The sequence below is a fragment of the Pristis pectinata genome, chromosome 11, assembly GCF_009764475.1.
Source record: "Pristis pectinata isolate sPriPec2 chromosome 11, sPriPec2.1.pri, whole genome shotgun sequence".
NCBI classification, from domain to species: Eukaryota; Metazoa; Chordata; class Chondrichthyes; order Rhinopristiformes; family Pristidae; genus Pristis; species Pristis pectinata.
Window position 1 is genome coordinate 54,972,787 of NC_067415.1, and position 17,868 is coordinate 54,990,654.

The 17,868-nt window shown below is 41.5% G+C and overlaps 1 protein-coding gene across 1 annotated transcript; it reads right to left on the reverse strand.

The window, feature by feature from the left end:
* Nucleotides 1–6,239: 6,239 nt before the first annotated feature.
* LOC127576257 (protocadherin-8-like) lies at nt 6,240–13,959 on the reverse strand. Its single transcript, XM_052026738.1, has 4 exons — nt 10,782–13,959; nt 8,053–8,120; nt 7,760–7,884; nt 6,240–7,558 (listed from the first exon to the last, which is right to left on the reverse strand). Exons 1-4 carry the CDS (start codon nt 13,410–13,412, stop codon nt 7,146–7,148), a joined length of 3,237 nt encoding a protein of 1,078 aa, XP_051882698.1. The 5' UTR covers nt 13,413–13,959; the 3' UTR covers nt 6,240–7,145.
* Nucleotides 13,960–17,868: the final 3,909 nt, after the last annotated feature.

Consider the following 17,868-nt stretch of genomic DNA (forward strand, 5'->3'; position numbering starts at 1 on the left):
GCAATTCCATTTCAAGATGGGCCAGACAAGCCTTAACTACAATATTGCTTTAAAAAAAAGCCTTGCCCACTGAAAACATGCCCACAAGCAGTGCGATTCTTAAAACTACTCAGGACTTTGGCTTGCTGGTGGGGAGGTATGGGATAGGATTGCTGGAGTGGGCAAATGACAAAGCCATTTCAAACTCAATGTGATGCATTGTCAAGAGTTTATTTCCTCAGTTAATAATCAAAACTCAATTTCCTCAGAACTATTCTTGCTCTACTGCCACACTCCTCATTGGGATGCACTAAAGATATTCTAATCCCAAATATGCCTATACATCTGTAAAAAATAATTAAGATAAGGCATCAGATTTTGAAATACTTGGTGCTCAAAAGATGCATTTAGAAAACTATCAAATGAATTTAATGTGCATTTACACAATTAAACAAGGCTATCAAAGCAAATTTCACTAAATAAAAGGCATACTACATTGAGATATCTATTATACAGTAGAATTATATATCATTAAGAGGCAGGTTACAAGAATAAAGATTAAAATGAATAGCCCTTTAGATCATTGATAGACACTGTGGTTGGAAACCTCATACCTGAACAGTTTATATTTATCAACAGAATTTAAATTTGATTGCTTCTGAAAGGATGGTAATCAAACAACCATTATAAAATGCATGCATAACAGCACACACTTAATAAACCTCACCCCTTTCACACACCTGTGTACACCCAGGAAGTACATGGATAGGGAAGGTAGCAATCAATATCACTGCTCAGTTAAAAATTGCTTTTATCAGATCTCTTGTTCAATGGAGTAACATTTGCAAATGTTGTGTCTCTGCAAATAAGTTACTTTCAATTTGGCGTGAATGCTTATATTCCATGTGGAGAAAGAATACCTCAGCTGCTGCAAACTGACAAGCTCAACACGTTCATGCAAATTTATTTTCCTGCTGTTGTTTTAGTTGATCTCTATTTATAAGCTGCACTTCTGTTCAGTAGTCTGTCATTTCTAACCAATCACGCATATTTCTTTCCAAGCCTTTCTTCATTCGTACTTATTCCTACATCTATTCTGTTCCCAAATTCTCATCTATATAACTGCTTCCTTTACATCCTCTAGTGGCTCAACTCCAAGTTTCATATGCATTAGAACTGCAGAATTGATTTCCTAAATGTAGCATCAGAAATAAGGATTTTGAAGTGCAATTCATTCAGATATCTGATAATATTGCAAAGTGAAAATACTTTTCTAAAAAATAATCCTCATACACGTAATAATGCTGCTTCTTCTGACTGAATACATCAAACAGGATCTGCCAGTGCTTTAATCTGGAGAGTATCCTGGAATTCAAAAATAGATACGAGTTTCTTTTCTCCACCAGCAAACACTTTAAAACCTTTCCTGCCATCTTCTCTCAATTTTCCTTTCGAGCCTCCACACTATATCATATTTTAAATGGTTTGTTCTCTTTAGGTACTGTCTTCCCCTTTCTAATCTGCTGTCATCATTCCCCTTCATTTTATAAAACCTTCACCACTCTGTCCTTGCAAATCGCCATCTTATCTCCATTTTTTCCTTCCTCCTCCTAAATCCTCTTCTGTGCTGTCATTTCCAAATCTGCCTTTCTATCCTGCAACTGCATTTATGAATCTTTCCAATCATAGTTCCATAATATGTTTAAATTGCAAATGCTCAGTTTAAATTAGAAAATTGATAACCTCTTTCCAATAACTCGATTATGTCTGGAGGTGAAAGTTTATCAATACCAAGGATAATACTTTTACTGAAGAAAGTCACCAAGCTGAAATATTAACTCTGTGTCCCTCATGATGCTGCTAGACTTGCTGAGCTCTTCCAACAATTTATGCCTTTATTTCAATTTCCAGATTGCACAGTATTTTGCCTTTTAAAATACTTTCACTGACTTGTTCCTGGCATTTCATTGAAATCTTAAAATTCAATTAAGTAATAAAGTTAGTGCTTTGCCTGCTAATCATGTTCTTATTTTTCAACAACTAATAATAGTTTAATTAATTGCTATTGAGCTGATGTATTAACCAATTGCAACCAGAAATGAAATATGGCCAGAATGCACAGTGTAATGCTCTACATCCATATGCCAATTTACAGTTTCAGTACAAATTAAGTCAATTTAATCCAGACATTGTCCATACAGACTGCAACCCATCCACACAATATCAAATTGGATCCAATAATTCTAAATGCATTCCTGTTAAATAATCTATTGATCTGTCCCATGTTGGGCCTAAGTACCATGAAACTGTAATGAGTTTTGGCCAAGTTGTTTCCAATCTTCTGCTATTCATGCTCTGGGATATTCTAAGTATCTTTCCAACCTATTATAACAGATATTCCCTCCTGAAATATGGGAGAAAGTCCAGCTTATGTCATCCAATACATTATCACCATTGCAGTGCATTCCAAGCCATATCTATTTTGCTGCAATGAGATGATTATATATTAAAGTATTATTGTTAAATTGAGCATGTGTTCACACTGCACATCATGCTCCAGAATGAATTGTATTTTAAAACCAGATAACATGGTCAAATAAAAGTTGCTTGGCATTATAATCGGAGTAGAAGTCAGTAAGAGATTGCAGGACTACTCTTGGATATGAAAGGGTTGTTTGGGAGGAGGAAAAGCCTCAATGTCTTTGAGGGGGAAAACTATAAATGAACGATTTACTGGATCAGCTGATGTCATAGAATGATGCCACACAAAATGGCACCTTTTAGTCCTTTCTCTGTACCATTAAGTAGTTTTACTTCCCTGTTCTCTATTGCTCTGTAGAGTATTTCCATTGAGTATCCATCTTTCCCTTTTGAAAGTTACTATAGAGTATGGTTCTGCCTGTCTATCAGGCAGTAATTTCCATTTCATAACCTACAAAACAAATACAATATACAAAATATTCTTCTTGACTGCCCTAATCCCTTCCCATCACAATTCATTCCCAATCCTTCCAATTTTGTTTGATAATATTCTGAAGTGCACTGGGGCATGTTAAAGGCACTATATAAATGGTGAAAGATGATGGTCTGCCTGTGCCCCACCCTAACTCTGCAGAAATCCAAAACAGGAAAATCCACATCTAATATCATCACAATTGTCACTGAACACCCAGTGGCCTTCCAGTTAAGGGAGCAACAACCATAAAGAATATTTCAACTATATTAATTTATTTCTGGTTACTAATCCAGCCACCATTGTAAAGCATCTGGAACATGCCCTCTTCTTGTCACTACCATCGGGGAGGTGGAACAGGAGCCTGAAGACCACATTCAATAATTCAGGAACAGCTTCTTCCCCTCTGTCATCAGATTTCTGAACAGACCATGAACACTAATTACCTTGTTATTCTCTTTTTTTTGCACTATTTAGTTTTGTAATATGTGGTCATAGTGTTGTTGCACATACTGCTGCTGCAAAACAACAAACTTCACATCATACAAGTCAGTGATAATAAATCAGAGTCTGATTCCAAGTCAAAATTCCTCAATGTTTGCACCTCTATTAAAAATCACCTCTCAATCTTTCCTGCTGCAAGGATTATCCCATCCTCTGTAGTCCACACAATTTAAATCTCCAACCCTGGTTTTGTTCTGGTGAATCTCGTGAAAATCCTGAAATGTGGTGATTGGAATTGGACAAATTTAAAAACAAAGACCCTACAAGTAATATTATAAGTTTTAGTAAAATGTAAACTGTTTTTGTGTTTTGTGTTCTATGGTTTATTTAAGAAGCCAATATTCCCTTTATAAAAAGCTTTATTTGCCCTGACCCTTTCAAAAGGGGTGTGGATATAATTTCCTCAGTTCTCTACAGTTCATGTATCCACTTTAAAATTGTACCAATCAGTTCATATTTACTCAGAAAATGCACCCCTTCACACTTCTCTGCATCAAATGTCATCTATCATCTGTTGGCTCCTTTCATCATTCTGCCTGTTTCTTGCTGAAGTTCATTTTCAAAATGTAGTACCACTTATGCTTTGAAATATTTGTCCCTATTCCTAAGTCCAAGTTATTTATTACCAAGAAGAGTAGCATTTCTAATACCAATCCACTAAACTACCACAGTATACTTGCCTCAATTCTCTGCTTTCTGCCTCTTAATGAATTCCATATCCATGTTCCAACTGCCCCTTTAGTCTCAAAGGATCCAACTTTCCATCTATCAAATGTCATTTGCAAGTCCAGAGAACACTCACTGTAATGCATTTATCTTCATCAACAGTCTGTGATCTCAAACAACTCAACTTGCCGTTATTGAATTAGTACTGACTTATTTATCCTCTTTGGAGGGGGGGGGGGGGGGGGAGGGAGTGGAAAAACCTTGTGAAATATACATTTAGAAGACTCAGTCCTAAAGCAAGCCTCCATACAAGTAATAGCACTGATGAAAAGAAGAAATTATTTGATTGCTGATAAGAAACATGGCTTGAGTAGTACTCACCCCCACACATTAAATGTGAAGGTCATACAGTTTGTCGCCAATATTCACTCATTTTATTACTGTCAGTAACTGGACAAATTTCTACCCAAAAATGCTCCTTTAGTCCTCTTACATGCACAGCAAAGCATGGATTATTTTCCTGATTGAAATTATGATGAATTTTGCTGTAATTATAGCTTTTCAATACACTCACTATAAAACAGCTTATTAAAGTGTTAACTCACATACATAGTCAGATTAAGGACATGAGCAAGGATACTTCTAAATTAGTAATGAGTTATTATTACAAGGTATCACTTTTGCATACTTGTGTAATAGTTATATTTATATCCTTTGGCAACCAGCAGCAGCAAAAATTGATCCCCACAGAAATCACCTTGATCAGTGTTAGCACCTTGTAAGAGATCATAATTTTAAGCTCTACCCAGAACCAGGCCACAAAATCTTAAATGACAGCTGTCCAATATTTTGGACATACTAACATTTACTCTCATAAATCAATTACTTTTGAAGTGCAATGTCTCATCAGTATAGAGTCTCATTATGTCCTGAATAGTACAGGAAAAAAAAATTGTAAACAATGTCAGTTACCACTCCTAGTTACAGGAGAGCCATGGTTTTGCTCATATTGATAGTCCTCAGTACCAGAAAAATGAAAACTAAGATGGAGGCACAAGGGAAATCTAAAAACTCCCTTGGATGTTAAAATGTTGACTGAATGTTAAAGTGTATTCACGTCCTTGCCAGCCTCCCACCTTGCAAACCTCTCAACTAAATGTACTGCATGTACCCCAATTTGCATTTGTTCTGATCATACATTACCTGAGCTAATATTACACATATTGGTTTGCTGGTCCAGTATGCCATAGGATTTAAAGTTCTCATTAACTTTCCACCCAAATCCCACCAAGTTCTGTGCTTTTCTTCATTTTTGTAACCCCCCAACTATTTTGGTTTCTCACATTGATTGAGTTACTTTTGTCCAACTTTGACATCTGTACTTTCCATTGCTCAACCTCAAGATCTAGTTCTCTGACTTTCTAACAAGCCACAAAGAATTTTCTACATTCTCAACTGAATGCAAACGATCCCATGGCACTACTTTGTAGACCATGAAAATTAGTACATGGACAATATTTATTTCTGAAGTATTAAGACCTGGTCATTATGTTTTTTGGCAAATTGTTGTGAAAAATTGGCTGCCAAGTTTCCTCCATTACACTGCAGACTTCAAAAACATGACTAAAAGAACTTGGGTTGTTCTCAAAAGAATATGAAATGAACAGTCAAGTTAGTCCATCTCCAAACCTACTTCTGTCTCCTGCACTTTCCTTAAAACCCCTTTGACTAAGCTTTTGATCATTCAAATATCAAACAAAATTTGACACTAAGATGCAAATAAGACTTCTGTAAAGCACTTTGGGATATTTTAAAATACAAAAATGCAGTCATAAACTACATCAAGAAGCAAATTCTTAAAACCGCCTGCTCTTAAAAATACAACTACATCACTTACCTTGTTGCAAGTAACAAAATAAACATCCCATGTAATACGAACCATTGCAGGATTCTTCGCTTATCTTCCCATTCGTGCCCAAACAACATTGGCACCAAATGAAATTGCAAATTAGGGCATAGTGGGGAGCTGGCTGTAATGTTAACCTCCCAGTGCAAGTAAAAGACAGTCACAATGAAAAGAAAATGATTCCAATCGTACATTTATAATAAAACATAACACACATTTCATAACCCATATTAAAACAGATTTATTAGAAAAAGTTTGTTCAAAAAGGCAGTTCGAGTCCTCACAAAATTTCAAAAAAGCAAATAAAATCTTAAATAATGGCATTTATTTACAAAAAGATTAATTTTAATTCAGACCATAAACAAATAAGTTTAGAGTTCTTAAAGAACTTTATCCCTTGCCCAATTTAATATTTGCCCAAACCTTTCGTTTCCTTATTAAAGCCGAGTGGGAAAATAAAACGTGATGTATTTCATGCTTCCAGCAATCTCATTGGAAGCGTAAGAGAAGAATTAGTTGAAATGTTCTATTTTTTCCCTGCTCCCTCTGAGTGGGGGAAAAATGTCTTGTATCTTCCATTTTACTGATTATAATGCTAAATATTGAATTAAAGGTAATTAAACATGGCTGATGTTTTCTACTTCTCAAAGTAAAACCATGAAAAAGGCACTATTTCCTGTTTTCTACTTTTTAAACCAATTCATTGCAGCACCACTTATTCTGTATCCATATGGTCCAATTATATTGCCACTATAAATGTTTTAAATATATACGAAAGTATATACAGAACTAGCACCAATGTGCAAGAATTATGCACGATTTAAGAACATTACACCTGAAAACTAATTTAGCAACTTGAGTGAAAGAGAATTCTGGGATTCAAGATTTATTTTTCTTTCATGATATCCTGATTTTTTTTAAAAAATGACTATTACCTGCACTAACCATTTGCAAGCTGCAAACATCAGGCTTCAATATGTCATATTGTCTGGTCAACTTTTCTTCCTCCCATTTGGTTTCTAAAAGATGAAAACCAAACTGATACTGAATGCATTGCAAATTAATGACAGCTGGTATCAATACAAGCAGAATATCTGGTTGAACAATGGTAAGAATAATTAAAATGTTGTCAAGAGTTCAAAATGAAGTAGCAACTTCTGAGAGTTCCATGTTAAGATAGCTTGTTTGGTATCTATGTCCAGAAGTTCCTATTGCTGAGGAGTGTGTTTTATTGTGTCTCTGCATTGTTGGTTGGTGAAAGGAATGTACTGACCTTCCAGAATCTCTGGAAAAAACCTTTTCAGAAGTCTGAAGTCCTGACTTTGATATATGACCATACTGGTGAGTGCATTTCAAAGGATGATCCTGTAGAACTGAATTTATGGTAGCACATGATGAATGCAAGAATGCAGTAGGAATTGAAGAATAAGCAACCACATAGCCCTGTTTGAGCTGAGGAGATGATTTGCTGCACTCTTCTTGTTGGGAGGTCAAACTATAATGTGAATCAGAATTGCAAGGAAATTGGTTTTCTTCAAGACAGGATAGTCCTAAAATGGAACAGAAACATACAAATTATTCAAATGTTGATCTAAATACTGATTCAAAAAGTCAATGAGTTATAACTACGAAAAATAATTTAGGTGGCTAAATGTAGGTTTGGGATACTACAACAATTGAACAGTATAGGGTACACTAACACTAACTCTGGGTAGATAACATTAGTTTCAAATTATTTATGGTGTATTTACCATTTTGTCTTTGATCAATAGCTGCACTTCCTTTTCTCATCGCATCTCCACTTATATCAGAATCGCTATCATTGAAGTCACTGTCACCTTTTCCGCTGTCTTTTCCACTAAATACATCTTGAGTCCTGCACAGGATAAAAAATAAATAAATATATTTTTGCTTTAACATGAAGATTAATTTTGGAGGAGCAGGAGAAAAGAATCATGTTCTAGTTATCATCACTTATCTTTGACTGCAGGAAATGGTTTTAAATGCAAATCCAAAAACTCATTGGTTAGAATGCTCTACTTACTTTCTGTCTTGGTGAATGGCAACTGCACAGAAGGTTCCATGATGAAGACCAGACTCTGACATCAAGCTCTAAAACAAACAAAATAAAACATGAGCACAAATAATTTAAACATTATAAATCACTAAATTATATTTCATGTAATTATATCAATTAGCTTAAGAGAAGATTTCCTGTGAATATAAAATCATGTTACCAGTGCTGAAGAAAATGTGAAATGATTACTTCCAGATGTAAATGACAAACTCACTGTAGCAAATATACACTCAAGCTGTGCACGGGTCCATGACTGCACAATGGAAACTGCATGACTCCATCAGTTTCAAATTAGATGCTGTTGGAATCTATATTCAGTCCTTACCAGTATGAATCATATCCCCAAATCGTGCTTTCATTCATTAAACAAGGCTAAATTATACACTTAAGAAATTATTATAGGACTACAAACAGCTGAATCCTGTTAAACCCATTTCCTTTGAGATACGGTGTGTATAATATCTCTTATTTGTCTTGACTACAACAGCACACATTTAGAGCAAGACAATTCATGAACAAAAAAGAAATGAAGAAAACTCTCCCACATAAGCCACAATAAGATCCAATGCTATTCCCCAAAACAACTGAAAATTGCTGTCTGCCTTATGCTTGAGGTGGATATTGGCATATTGTTAACATATAAATTGGATAGAAATCATTTTCACATGGCGAAATCTTTAAGTCTGCTGTTCAAGTTATCTAGCTATAGCTCCTTGGAGTGGAAGTTAACTTTTACGAGCATGGAGTCTCATTCCTTCAATACTTAATTATTGGAGGTCATAGTTGGCTAGAAATTCATTCCTAGTCAGTAGCACTGTATAATTACATTTGTGCTTTGTACTCTGCCTTGAAGTCAATTAAGTAAAACACACCAACACAACTATATAAACAATTTAGCATGATTGACCAGAAAATAATTTCTGTAATGCTACTGTTTGCCAAGTTCCAGATATCTCAGATCCACTTAAGGAATAAAGGCTTTCTACAAACCAGGCAGGCTCCATGATGTTCTTGGGTTTGGCAATGGACTGTCTGAAACTTTTGGTTATTGTGTCCACTCAAGGGTGCACTCATCAAAAACTTTGTGGCCATAGTTTAAGCCGTACCATAGTACACTGCACGGCTCGCAAATGAAAAGTAATCTACCAGGAGAGTGCTCTGTATATTTGTGTGTTTGCAAACGTATCTGTTATACTGTTAAGGATTTTTTTAGCAAATTTTAAACAAGGCATGGCAGTCTATTGCATCACAAGTTTAGTTTTCTCTGGGAACATTATTTCCTCATTGCAACATTAGTCTTATTGCAAGAAAAAAATACTTTTCACTGTGCCAAAATTACAAAAGAAGTTCCACTCCAATTATACAACAGATAAGCAAATTGAAGATTAAATGTGTCTTGAAAATGAATATTCCTTCCCTGTTCTGATGAAGGGTCTTCAACTTGCAGTATTAATTCTGTTTATTTCTCTACACCTGCTGCCTAACCTGCTAAACATTTCCAGTATTAAATTTATCTTGGACAGCAATGTAAAAATGGCAACAGATAATCAGCAGCAACTTTAATAGTTCATCTGATTTTATTTAAAGAAAAAGAAAATCCTATAGGATCCAATTTGCTGTTGCGTATTTTGCACTGCCACCCAATAATAACATTATCAGTGAAAAGAACAAGTTGTTGATTTATTCAATTTTACCTTGAACATTAATATTTTCCCTTCTGCTCTGTCAATACTTGACCTTCTGATATACTTTGCAATGGAAAATCCCACTGGTCTAGATATTGTCCAAGGGAATCTGCTCTCTGATCCTACACTAGATTAGCTCTGATGCAAAATTCACAAGTCCATTCCTCTTGAATTGTATGCCAGGCTGAAGAAATAAAATCTAATTTATTCTTTTTAATTATTTGCATTTGCAGTAAATTAACTTTGAGTTTGTGATTTTATTTAAATTTAAAACAAAGTTGCTTAATTTTCCTTTTAAATATTACTGAACATCAGGAATATTGGAAAAATCTTGACAATTTTGACAGATGGTAAAGCTGGAGATGCAGCTTTGTCATTTCAAGGTTTGGAGGTAAGAGTTTAGTGGTCAGGGTTCCTTTTTGACACACCCACTTGCCTCACTTAAGTCTTTTGAGAACAATACGCCATATGCTGTCACCACTTAGCTCCAAGATGATCTCAAAAAAAAAGATCATCTGTAGAGACCCTGCAGTAGGGCTCACTGGTCCTGACCCAGACCTACCCATAATGCTGCAAATAACAGTGACACTTATGACGCCATTCTACATCATCTCATACCAAATCTCCAACCTACTTCATTGTGATGCCTTGAAATATTTATTCCTTGAACAATAAAATTCGGGATTACTTAGCCATTACCTTTCTGCAGTTGGTAATGACAAGTGGATACAAACTGACTGTCATGTTTCCAACACAGTCACCATCACAACCCAATAAGTCCCACTACAATATATTTGGGACGTTCGAAATTGAAAACGTCCCAATTCCAATGCGCAGCCATTGTAAACTTAAAGAAACATATTCAAAGTAACCTGTACTCAACCAACTTTACAAACGAATGGTTGTGCTCCCCATCATCAGGAACAAAACATTAAATATTAAATTCTCAATTGGAAAACTTAACGTGAAACATTTACCCATGCATTTCATTGCAAATTCATTGCCAATTACCTCTCCATTGGTACCAGCCACTTTGGGATCCAATTCGAGATTGCTCAGATCTTCCGAATTTCGAGACCCATCAACTTCCAGTTCACTCTCGGTCGGGGAAGGAGCCGAATTCAGCAGCAAGTCGCCGACCTCAAGTTCGCCGTCCCTCTGCTCGGAGGCTTCCTTTCGCCTGCGGCCCCCCGCGGGGGCGGCCCGGCACTCTGCGGGCACTGGCGCCGTCTCCACCAATTTGGTCGCTTTCCCGCCACTCCTACCCGTCGCCGCCACTCCAACGATGGCGGTGAGCAGGGCCGCGCAGCCGCCCGCCAGCACCACGATGACCACCAACGACGTGTCCCAGCTCCGCTTCCCCGGCCGCAGCGGCGCGCCGCCCCCGGGAGCCTCGGCCGCCGCCGCCACCACGAACTGCAGAGTGGCGGTGGCGGACAGGGCGGGCCAGCCGCCGTCACTGACGGCCACGACCAGCCGCAGAGCCCCGAGGCCGAGCGGCCGGCGGCCCAGCCGGATTTGCCCGCTGCCGCCGTCGATGCTGAAGAGCCCGGCCTGGGCGCCGCTCAGCAGCCGGAAGCTCAGCCTCGCGTTCACCCCTTCGTCGGCGTCCCGGGCCCGCACGCGCGTTGCCAGGTAACCGGCGCCGGCGTCGCCGGGCAGCGCGATGACGCAGGCCGAGCCGTTGCCCGGCAGCGGGTGGGTGATGACCGGCGCGTTGTCGTTGCGATCGGCCACGGCCAGGCGGACGGTGGCCGAGCTGCTGAGCGGCGGCGAGCCGCCGTCGGTGGCCTGGAGCAGCAGCTCGGCCTCGGCCAGCGACTCGCGGTCGAAGGAGCGCAGCGCGTAGATGGCGCCGGTGGCCGGGTCGACCGAGGCCAGCGCCGAGCCGGGCCCCAGCAAGCGGTAGGTGACCCGGCCGTTGTGGGCCAGGTCGGGGTCGCGGGCCACCACGGTGGTCAGGTAGGCGCCGGGCTGGTTGTTCTCCAGCACCGACACCCGGTACAGGCGGCGGGAGAAGGCGGGCGCGTTGTCGTTCTCGTCGGCCAGGCGCACGGTGAGGGCGCGCACGGTGCGGCGCGGCTCGGCGCCCAGGTCCTCGGCCACCAGCGTCAGGTTGTACTCGGCGGCCCGCTCGCGGTCGAGCGCCGCCGCCGTCACCACCATGTGGCTGGAGCCGTAGGCCGGCCGCAGCGCGAAGTGCTCGTGTCCGGACAGCGCGCAGGAGACGCGGCCGTTGGCGCCCGAGTCCCGGTCCGAGGCGCTGACCAACGCCACCAGGCTGCCCGGCGCCGCCGCCTCGCTGATGTAGGCCAGGCCGCCGCCGCCGCCGCCGCCCGGGGCCAGCGGCGCGATGCCGATCTCGGGCGCGTTGTCGTTGACGTCGAGGACGCGCACGGTGACGGTGCAGGCGGCGGCGGCGCTCGGCGGGGCCCCGCGGTCGTGAGCGCGCACCTCCAGCTCGAAGCTCGGGCTGCTCTCGCGGTCCAGCGGCCCGGCCAGGCTCAGGCGGCCCGACCGCGCGTCCAGGTGGAAGAGGCGGCGGGCGGCAGCGGCGAGCTGCGGGTTGAAGCTGTAGACCACGTCGCCGTTGGGGCCCAGGTCGGGGTCGGCGGCCTGGAGCTGGAGCAGCAGCGAGCCGGGCGGCGCGTCTTCCCGCAGCTCCACGGCGAACGAGGCGCGCTCGAAGGCCGGGCTGTTGTCGTTGGAGTCGAGCACCTGCACCCGGAGCCGGGCCGCCCCTGTCCGCGCCGGGCTGCCGCCGTCCTCGGCCTCCAGCTGCAGCACCAACTCGGCCTGGCTCTCGCGGTCCAGCGCCTCGACCAGCACCAGCTCGGCGCGCCGCAGCCCGTCGGCGCCGCTCCGCAGCTCCAGAGCGAACGGGCGGCTCGGCGACAGCCGGTACCTCTGCAGCGAGTTGGCGCCCACGTCGGCGTCGAGCGCCGGCTCCAGCGGGACGCGGGTCCCCGGCGCTGAGCTCTCGCTGATCTCCACCCGCAGCTCCGGGCGCCCGAACTCGGGGGCGTGGTCGTTGATGTCCTGCACTCGCAGCTCAACGCGGATCAGCACGAACTTGTCCCCGGACAGGTTCACCACGTCGAAGGGCAGCAGGCACGGCTCGGCCTCGGGCTCGGCTCCCGCCTGCTGCTGGCGGCACAGTTGCTCCCGGTCGATGCGGCCCCCGACCCTCAGCTGCCCGTCGCTCTCGCCCACTTCCACCAGAGACCAGTTGGACTTGTGCATCAGGCGGAAGGTGCCCGCCGCCTCCAGCTGTAGGTCTGCCGCCAGGTTTCCGATCACGGTGCCCGGCGGCTCCTCCTCGTAGATGGAGTATTTGACCGTTAAACAGTCGGCTCTCGGGGCGGTTAAAAGTACGAGGAGGAGGAGGCAGGGGAGTCCGGGGAGTCCGGGGAATGGAGCAGGTGCTGGGGCAGCAGAGTTATTTCTGCCTCTTTCACTGGTCATCATGCACTCGAGGACCTCACTAGTGAAATGTTCAAATAATTCTTGGCAGCGCCGAGAACTGGCAGGACTTGTGTCTCGACGCACCCCTATTAACAAAAGGGTGCGAACTCTCATTGAAGTACCCCTCTGGGTGTGACTGCAATTCTGGGCCTTCAAGGGTTTTATTAGCCATTGCATGCAAATAGGAAGGCCATTGGCCAATCCAAATCTTCCAAAGTCGGCCAAATGCTGTTTGTTTTTATTGTTTGCAGCCACGGCCAACAAACTTAGAATATGTTTGTTTTTATATATATGACAAATCTCAAATGCTTGGAGTTGACGAGTATTGCTCTAAAACTGAGGATTTGATTTAGTTTAGGTTGAAATAAAAAAAAGAGTGCTTTTTGGAAAACAATGACGAGAATGTGGTATTTGGAGCCAATAGATTTAACCACAAAAATTTGAGCATACTCTTTAGAGAAAATTATTTTACTGGAGATTTCTCTGGTGATAGAATTCTGCAAGTCCACTAACGCAACTATTTAAATTTCAGTTATCACGTTAATTAATACAGTTTCTTCAGACGAGGTAGCTGCAACTACGGGAATGCAACTGTCAGGATATTTTGTGCGTTACTTTTACTGGAATTTGCTGATGATCAGCGCCACTTTCAGATTTTGCATATCGAGGTGGTGTGTTATATTTTGTTGTAATGTTACCACTTTGTCAAATTGCAATTATAATAAAGAACTTACGGTTTCACAAATTTTGCAGCGTTTTTCTTCTGACATTTAAGTTTCTCAGTGTAAAATGTGTAAGTTATAAAATCACGCGCAATAAAAAAGCTTCATGGATTTATATGATATTCAAGCGATTCTGCATAAGTGTGAAGCTAATAAAAAGCTTATGCTACCGACAAAATGGACAGTGTACATTGAAGAGTGGTTGAAGTTTTAATGCTACTAAACTGTAACAAAAGTGCAGTTTGCCTTTTTTATTGTCCGCATTCAGTAGGAATTTTAAATGTTTAATTATTCATGCCAGCAGCTTGAGTTAAGATGTCTGGTTATTGATAGGAACAGATAGATATAACTGAAAAACAGCGATCTAGCTTCAGAGTTCGATTTCAAAAATTAGCCGTAGAACGATCAATGAACATCCGAACAAGAGTTTTCCTAACACCTCAACTCCTTTCCCTTTTTTGTAGCATGTATCTATTGCCCAAGTGCAGCAGAAAGTTATTATACCCACGTCAGATATATTGTAACGCCAAATATATATCCAGTACTAGAATAATAATATAAACGGTGTGTCCGTTTGAAGTTATTTTGAGGTTCACATCCCGGGTGGATCCGCACTTGTAGTTCTGTCACCACCAAACCATGGGTCGTGGATTGGAGAAGCGGCATAGTGCGAGGTTACGGTGTGTTTGGAGCCCGGTGGTCGTAGTTATGCACATCTGTGGACATTTTGGGTGGGAGAATGTGATTACAACACAACCGTCACATTGTAGGAGGTGAACAAATTGTTAATCGTTCACAAGTCGGATTGCGCTAACTGTTTACATCATTAGCCGTATAATAGACAATGAGCAGCAGGACGCGGCCTGGTGTGTGCTTGGTTAGGAATGTCACCTTTTGCTGAATAAGTCGTGTCACCTTTAAAAAAACGATTCTTCAACAGCAGTAAAAAAAAACCGCATGTGCATCCTCTCACTTATCTTGAGCCACAAATGATAACGAAGTGTAATTTACAACAAAAAAAGACTTATGAAACTATATCCAAATATCATTGTTCTTGCATTTTAATTGCTCTGTCCAATCGTTGCAGAACTATCATACTTTTTCAAGGATGGAAGGGATGCCGCGTACGTGACTTTTGTAAACATTTTAAAAGTAGTTTGTAGTTTCACGTTGAGAACTCATTTGTGCTGTTATTCGTTTTCCTTCAAATGCAGCGTTTGGCTGTATTGAAATTTAGCGTTTGGTAACTCTGTAGCCATTTGTGACCAGCAGGAACATCTGGGGTTATGGCAGCAGTGGGAGGTGTGGGCTCCCTTTGTTTTTAATGGGGGTGACGGGGGAAGACACGCGAGCAAAACGAGAGCAGTTTGTTGGAGGTGATGAAGCCCCGTCAAGGCGAGAACGTCAGATGAGGCTGTCCCACTTACTGAAACCCTGCCGAGAATACTTTTGTCACTCAAATGTAAAACACGAACAAAAGGAGATAATCCCCTTGTTACAATTCCTAAGCATCGGAACGACCTCATAGCGGTAGGGGGTTGGTGGCTTTATAAGACTTCATGAAAATGCCAAAGCTGGGAGCATTCCATGTTTAAATGGGATAAATGGTCTGGAATGTTTGAGAGAAGGAGCCGGATACTTACTTCGTGGGAACACTGCGGTCGACAGGAGGCCTGAACTGCAAGCTCAGATCTTGACAAATGTAAAAGTAGAAGCACAGTTTGAATTGTTTGCGGGTCTACGTGCTATCCTCATGCCTGCGTTGGAATCTCACATATGATTTTCTTAAAAATCCAAAATAGACTTTATTCATCATAAAAAACAAACTGTGTACAACAATAAAACAGTGCAAACCTTTACATTCGTGTGCGGATTGCATTTTCAAAAGGTGTCCGCTCCTGCTGTATTTTAATCCCCTCAGTTATTGGAACACAACAATATCTTCAGCAATGTCTGACCTTAGGTGGTTTCCTCTATTATTCCTGTACTTTGCGCTTGGGTGCTAACTATCGCAGGAGGCCGTCTTTGAAGTAGAAATTCAAGACAACAGATCAAGGAGATGTTCTCTTGAACAACCAACCATCCCTTTTTATTTCTATACCAATCCCTTACATAAACTTCAGAAACTTTCCTTCCACTGTTCTCGTCCAAGTTTTAAATTCAAAACCATGACATCAAATATTTTCATTAGAAAATCCCAAATGTCACGTTCAACGTTCCTCCAGGAAAGGTAAATTTGCTCGACTAACATGACGTCCAATAGCCGTTTCAAAGTAGAGCGGGATGGTGTCAGCGTGCCCTTCATCTGTTAGAACGTTTATTGGGTTCAGTAAAGGTTAATGGCTTTTGAGTGCAGTAACAGTAACGTTCTTTGGTGTTCAATCGATCGCAAGGCTATTAGTGTGCAAGCTGGCGCGATGAACACAAATGCGCAACCTCCAACCAGTGTTCTTTAAAGAGGAAAAGGGGAAAGTGAAGAATATGGTTACTAAAATTCCCCCCTCCCCGCCCCCCGTTCATTAATTTGCAGGGAATGGTCCACGTTCTCATTCGCAACAAGTGGCTCAAAGGTTCTGACCTGGCACAGGCTGTGAATTTCCCGATTTATCATCCAAGTTTTATTGCTTTTATTGAGGAAGACGCCGTACAATTGTATTTTTGTAAAAATGGAAGAAAATCAATATCAGATCAAAAATACAGTTGGCAAAATTGTCTATTATGTTTCTCATAAATTTGTTATTTTCCGTTCAAAACGGCTTGACAAACAATAAAATGAAATTTTCTGCTGGATTTGAACCTAGACTCCAGGGCATTTTGGGTTAAATCAGCTGAACCTACACCCCACAAAAAAAATCAGTTGATTGAAAATGAGGTGAGTTGTTTGAAGGGTAGACTAATCAGAGCATTTTAAAGTGCATTTGGGTACACTTCTCATTGCTTTCAAAACAGAAACTAATGTGACTATTTTTAAGAACAGCGTTCAATGCAGTCCTCAAAATGTATTATTTTCCATTGAAACATCCCCAACCAGAGTTCCTTACATCCAATATGGTATATTGAATATCTTGATGTGCTTTACATTATTAGCTTCCCTGTTTTCTGCAGTAAGATATTTACAGCATATGATGGATATTGATTATTCATTGATGATGAATTATGATGGATAATTCATTAATCTGACAGCTCTTTACATTAGCTCAATGGAAAAATTCTTAATTCTGAAACAAATGTTATAGATTAAATATCCACTCCAGAGACCTGACGATGGATTAAAAACCAAATATTGCAAATGCTAGAATTCTGCAAATGCTAAAGATGCTAAGAATACTCAACAAAAGCTCATTGGTCTGAAATGTTGGCCCAGAAAAATCAGCTGTCCAACAATCAATACGCTGGGATTGCACAGACATATTTTACATTAATGCAGATTGGATACATTTGGGCAGGCACGGTAGTGTAGCGGTTAGCGTAGTGCTATTACAGCGCCAGCGACCCAGGTTCAATTCCCGCCGCTGTCTGTAAGGAGTTTGTATGTTCTCCCCAGGACTGCGTGGGTTTCTTCTGGGTGCTACGGTTTCCTCCCACATTCCAAAGATGTACAGGTTAGGAAGTTGTGAGTATTGCTATGTTGGCGCCAGAAGCGTGGCAACACTTGCAGGTTGACCCCAGAACATTGTACGCAAAGATGCATTTCACTGTGTGTTTTGATGTACATGTGACTAATAAAGGGGATTTAATATCAGAATGGTATACTCTTGGCCTAATGTTTTTTTTGGCATCCAGTGAACACAAAACATGCTGCAATGCGCAACATTTGATTCTGGCAGGATCCTTATGTTAATAAGAAGGGTGCTGTTCACTCACAGAAAAATACAGCTTTTACTAACACTAACTGGACACTACTTAAAAGG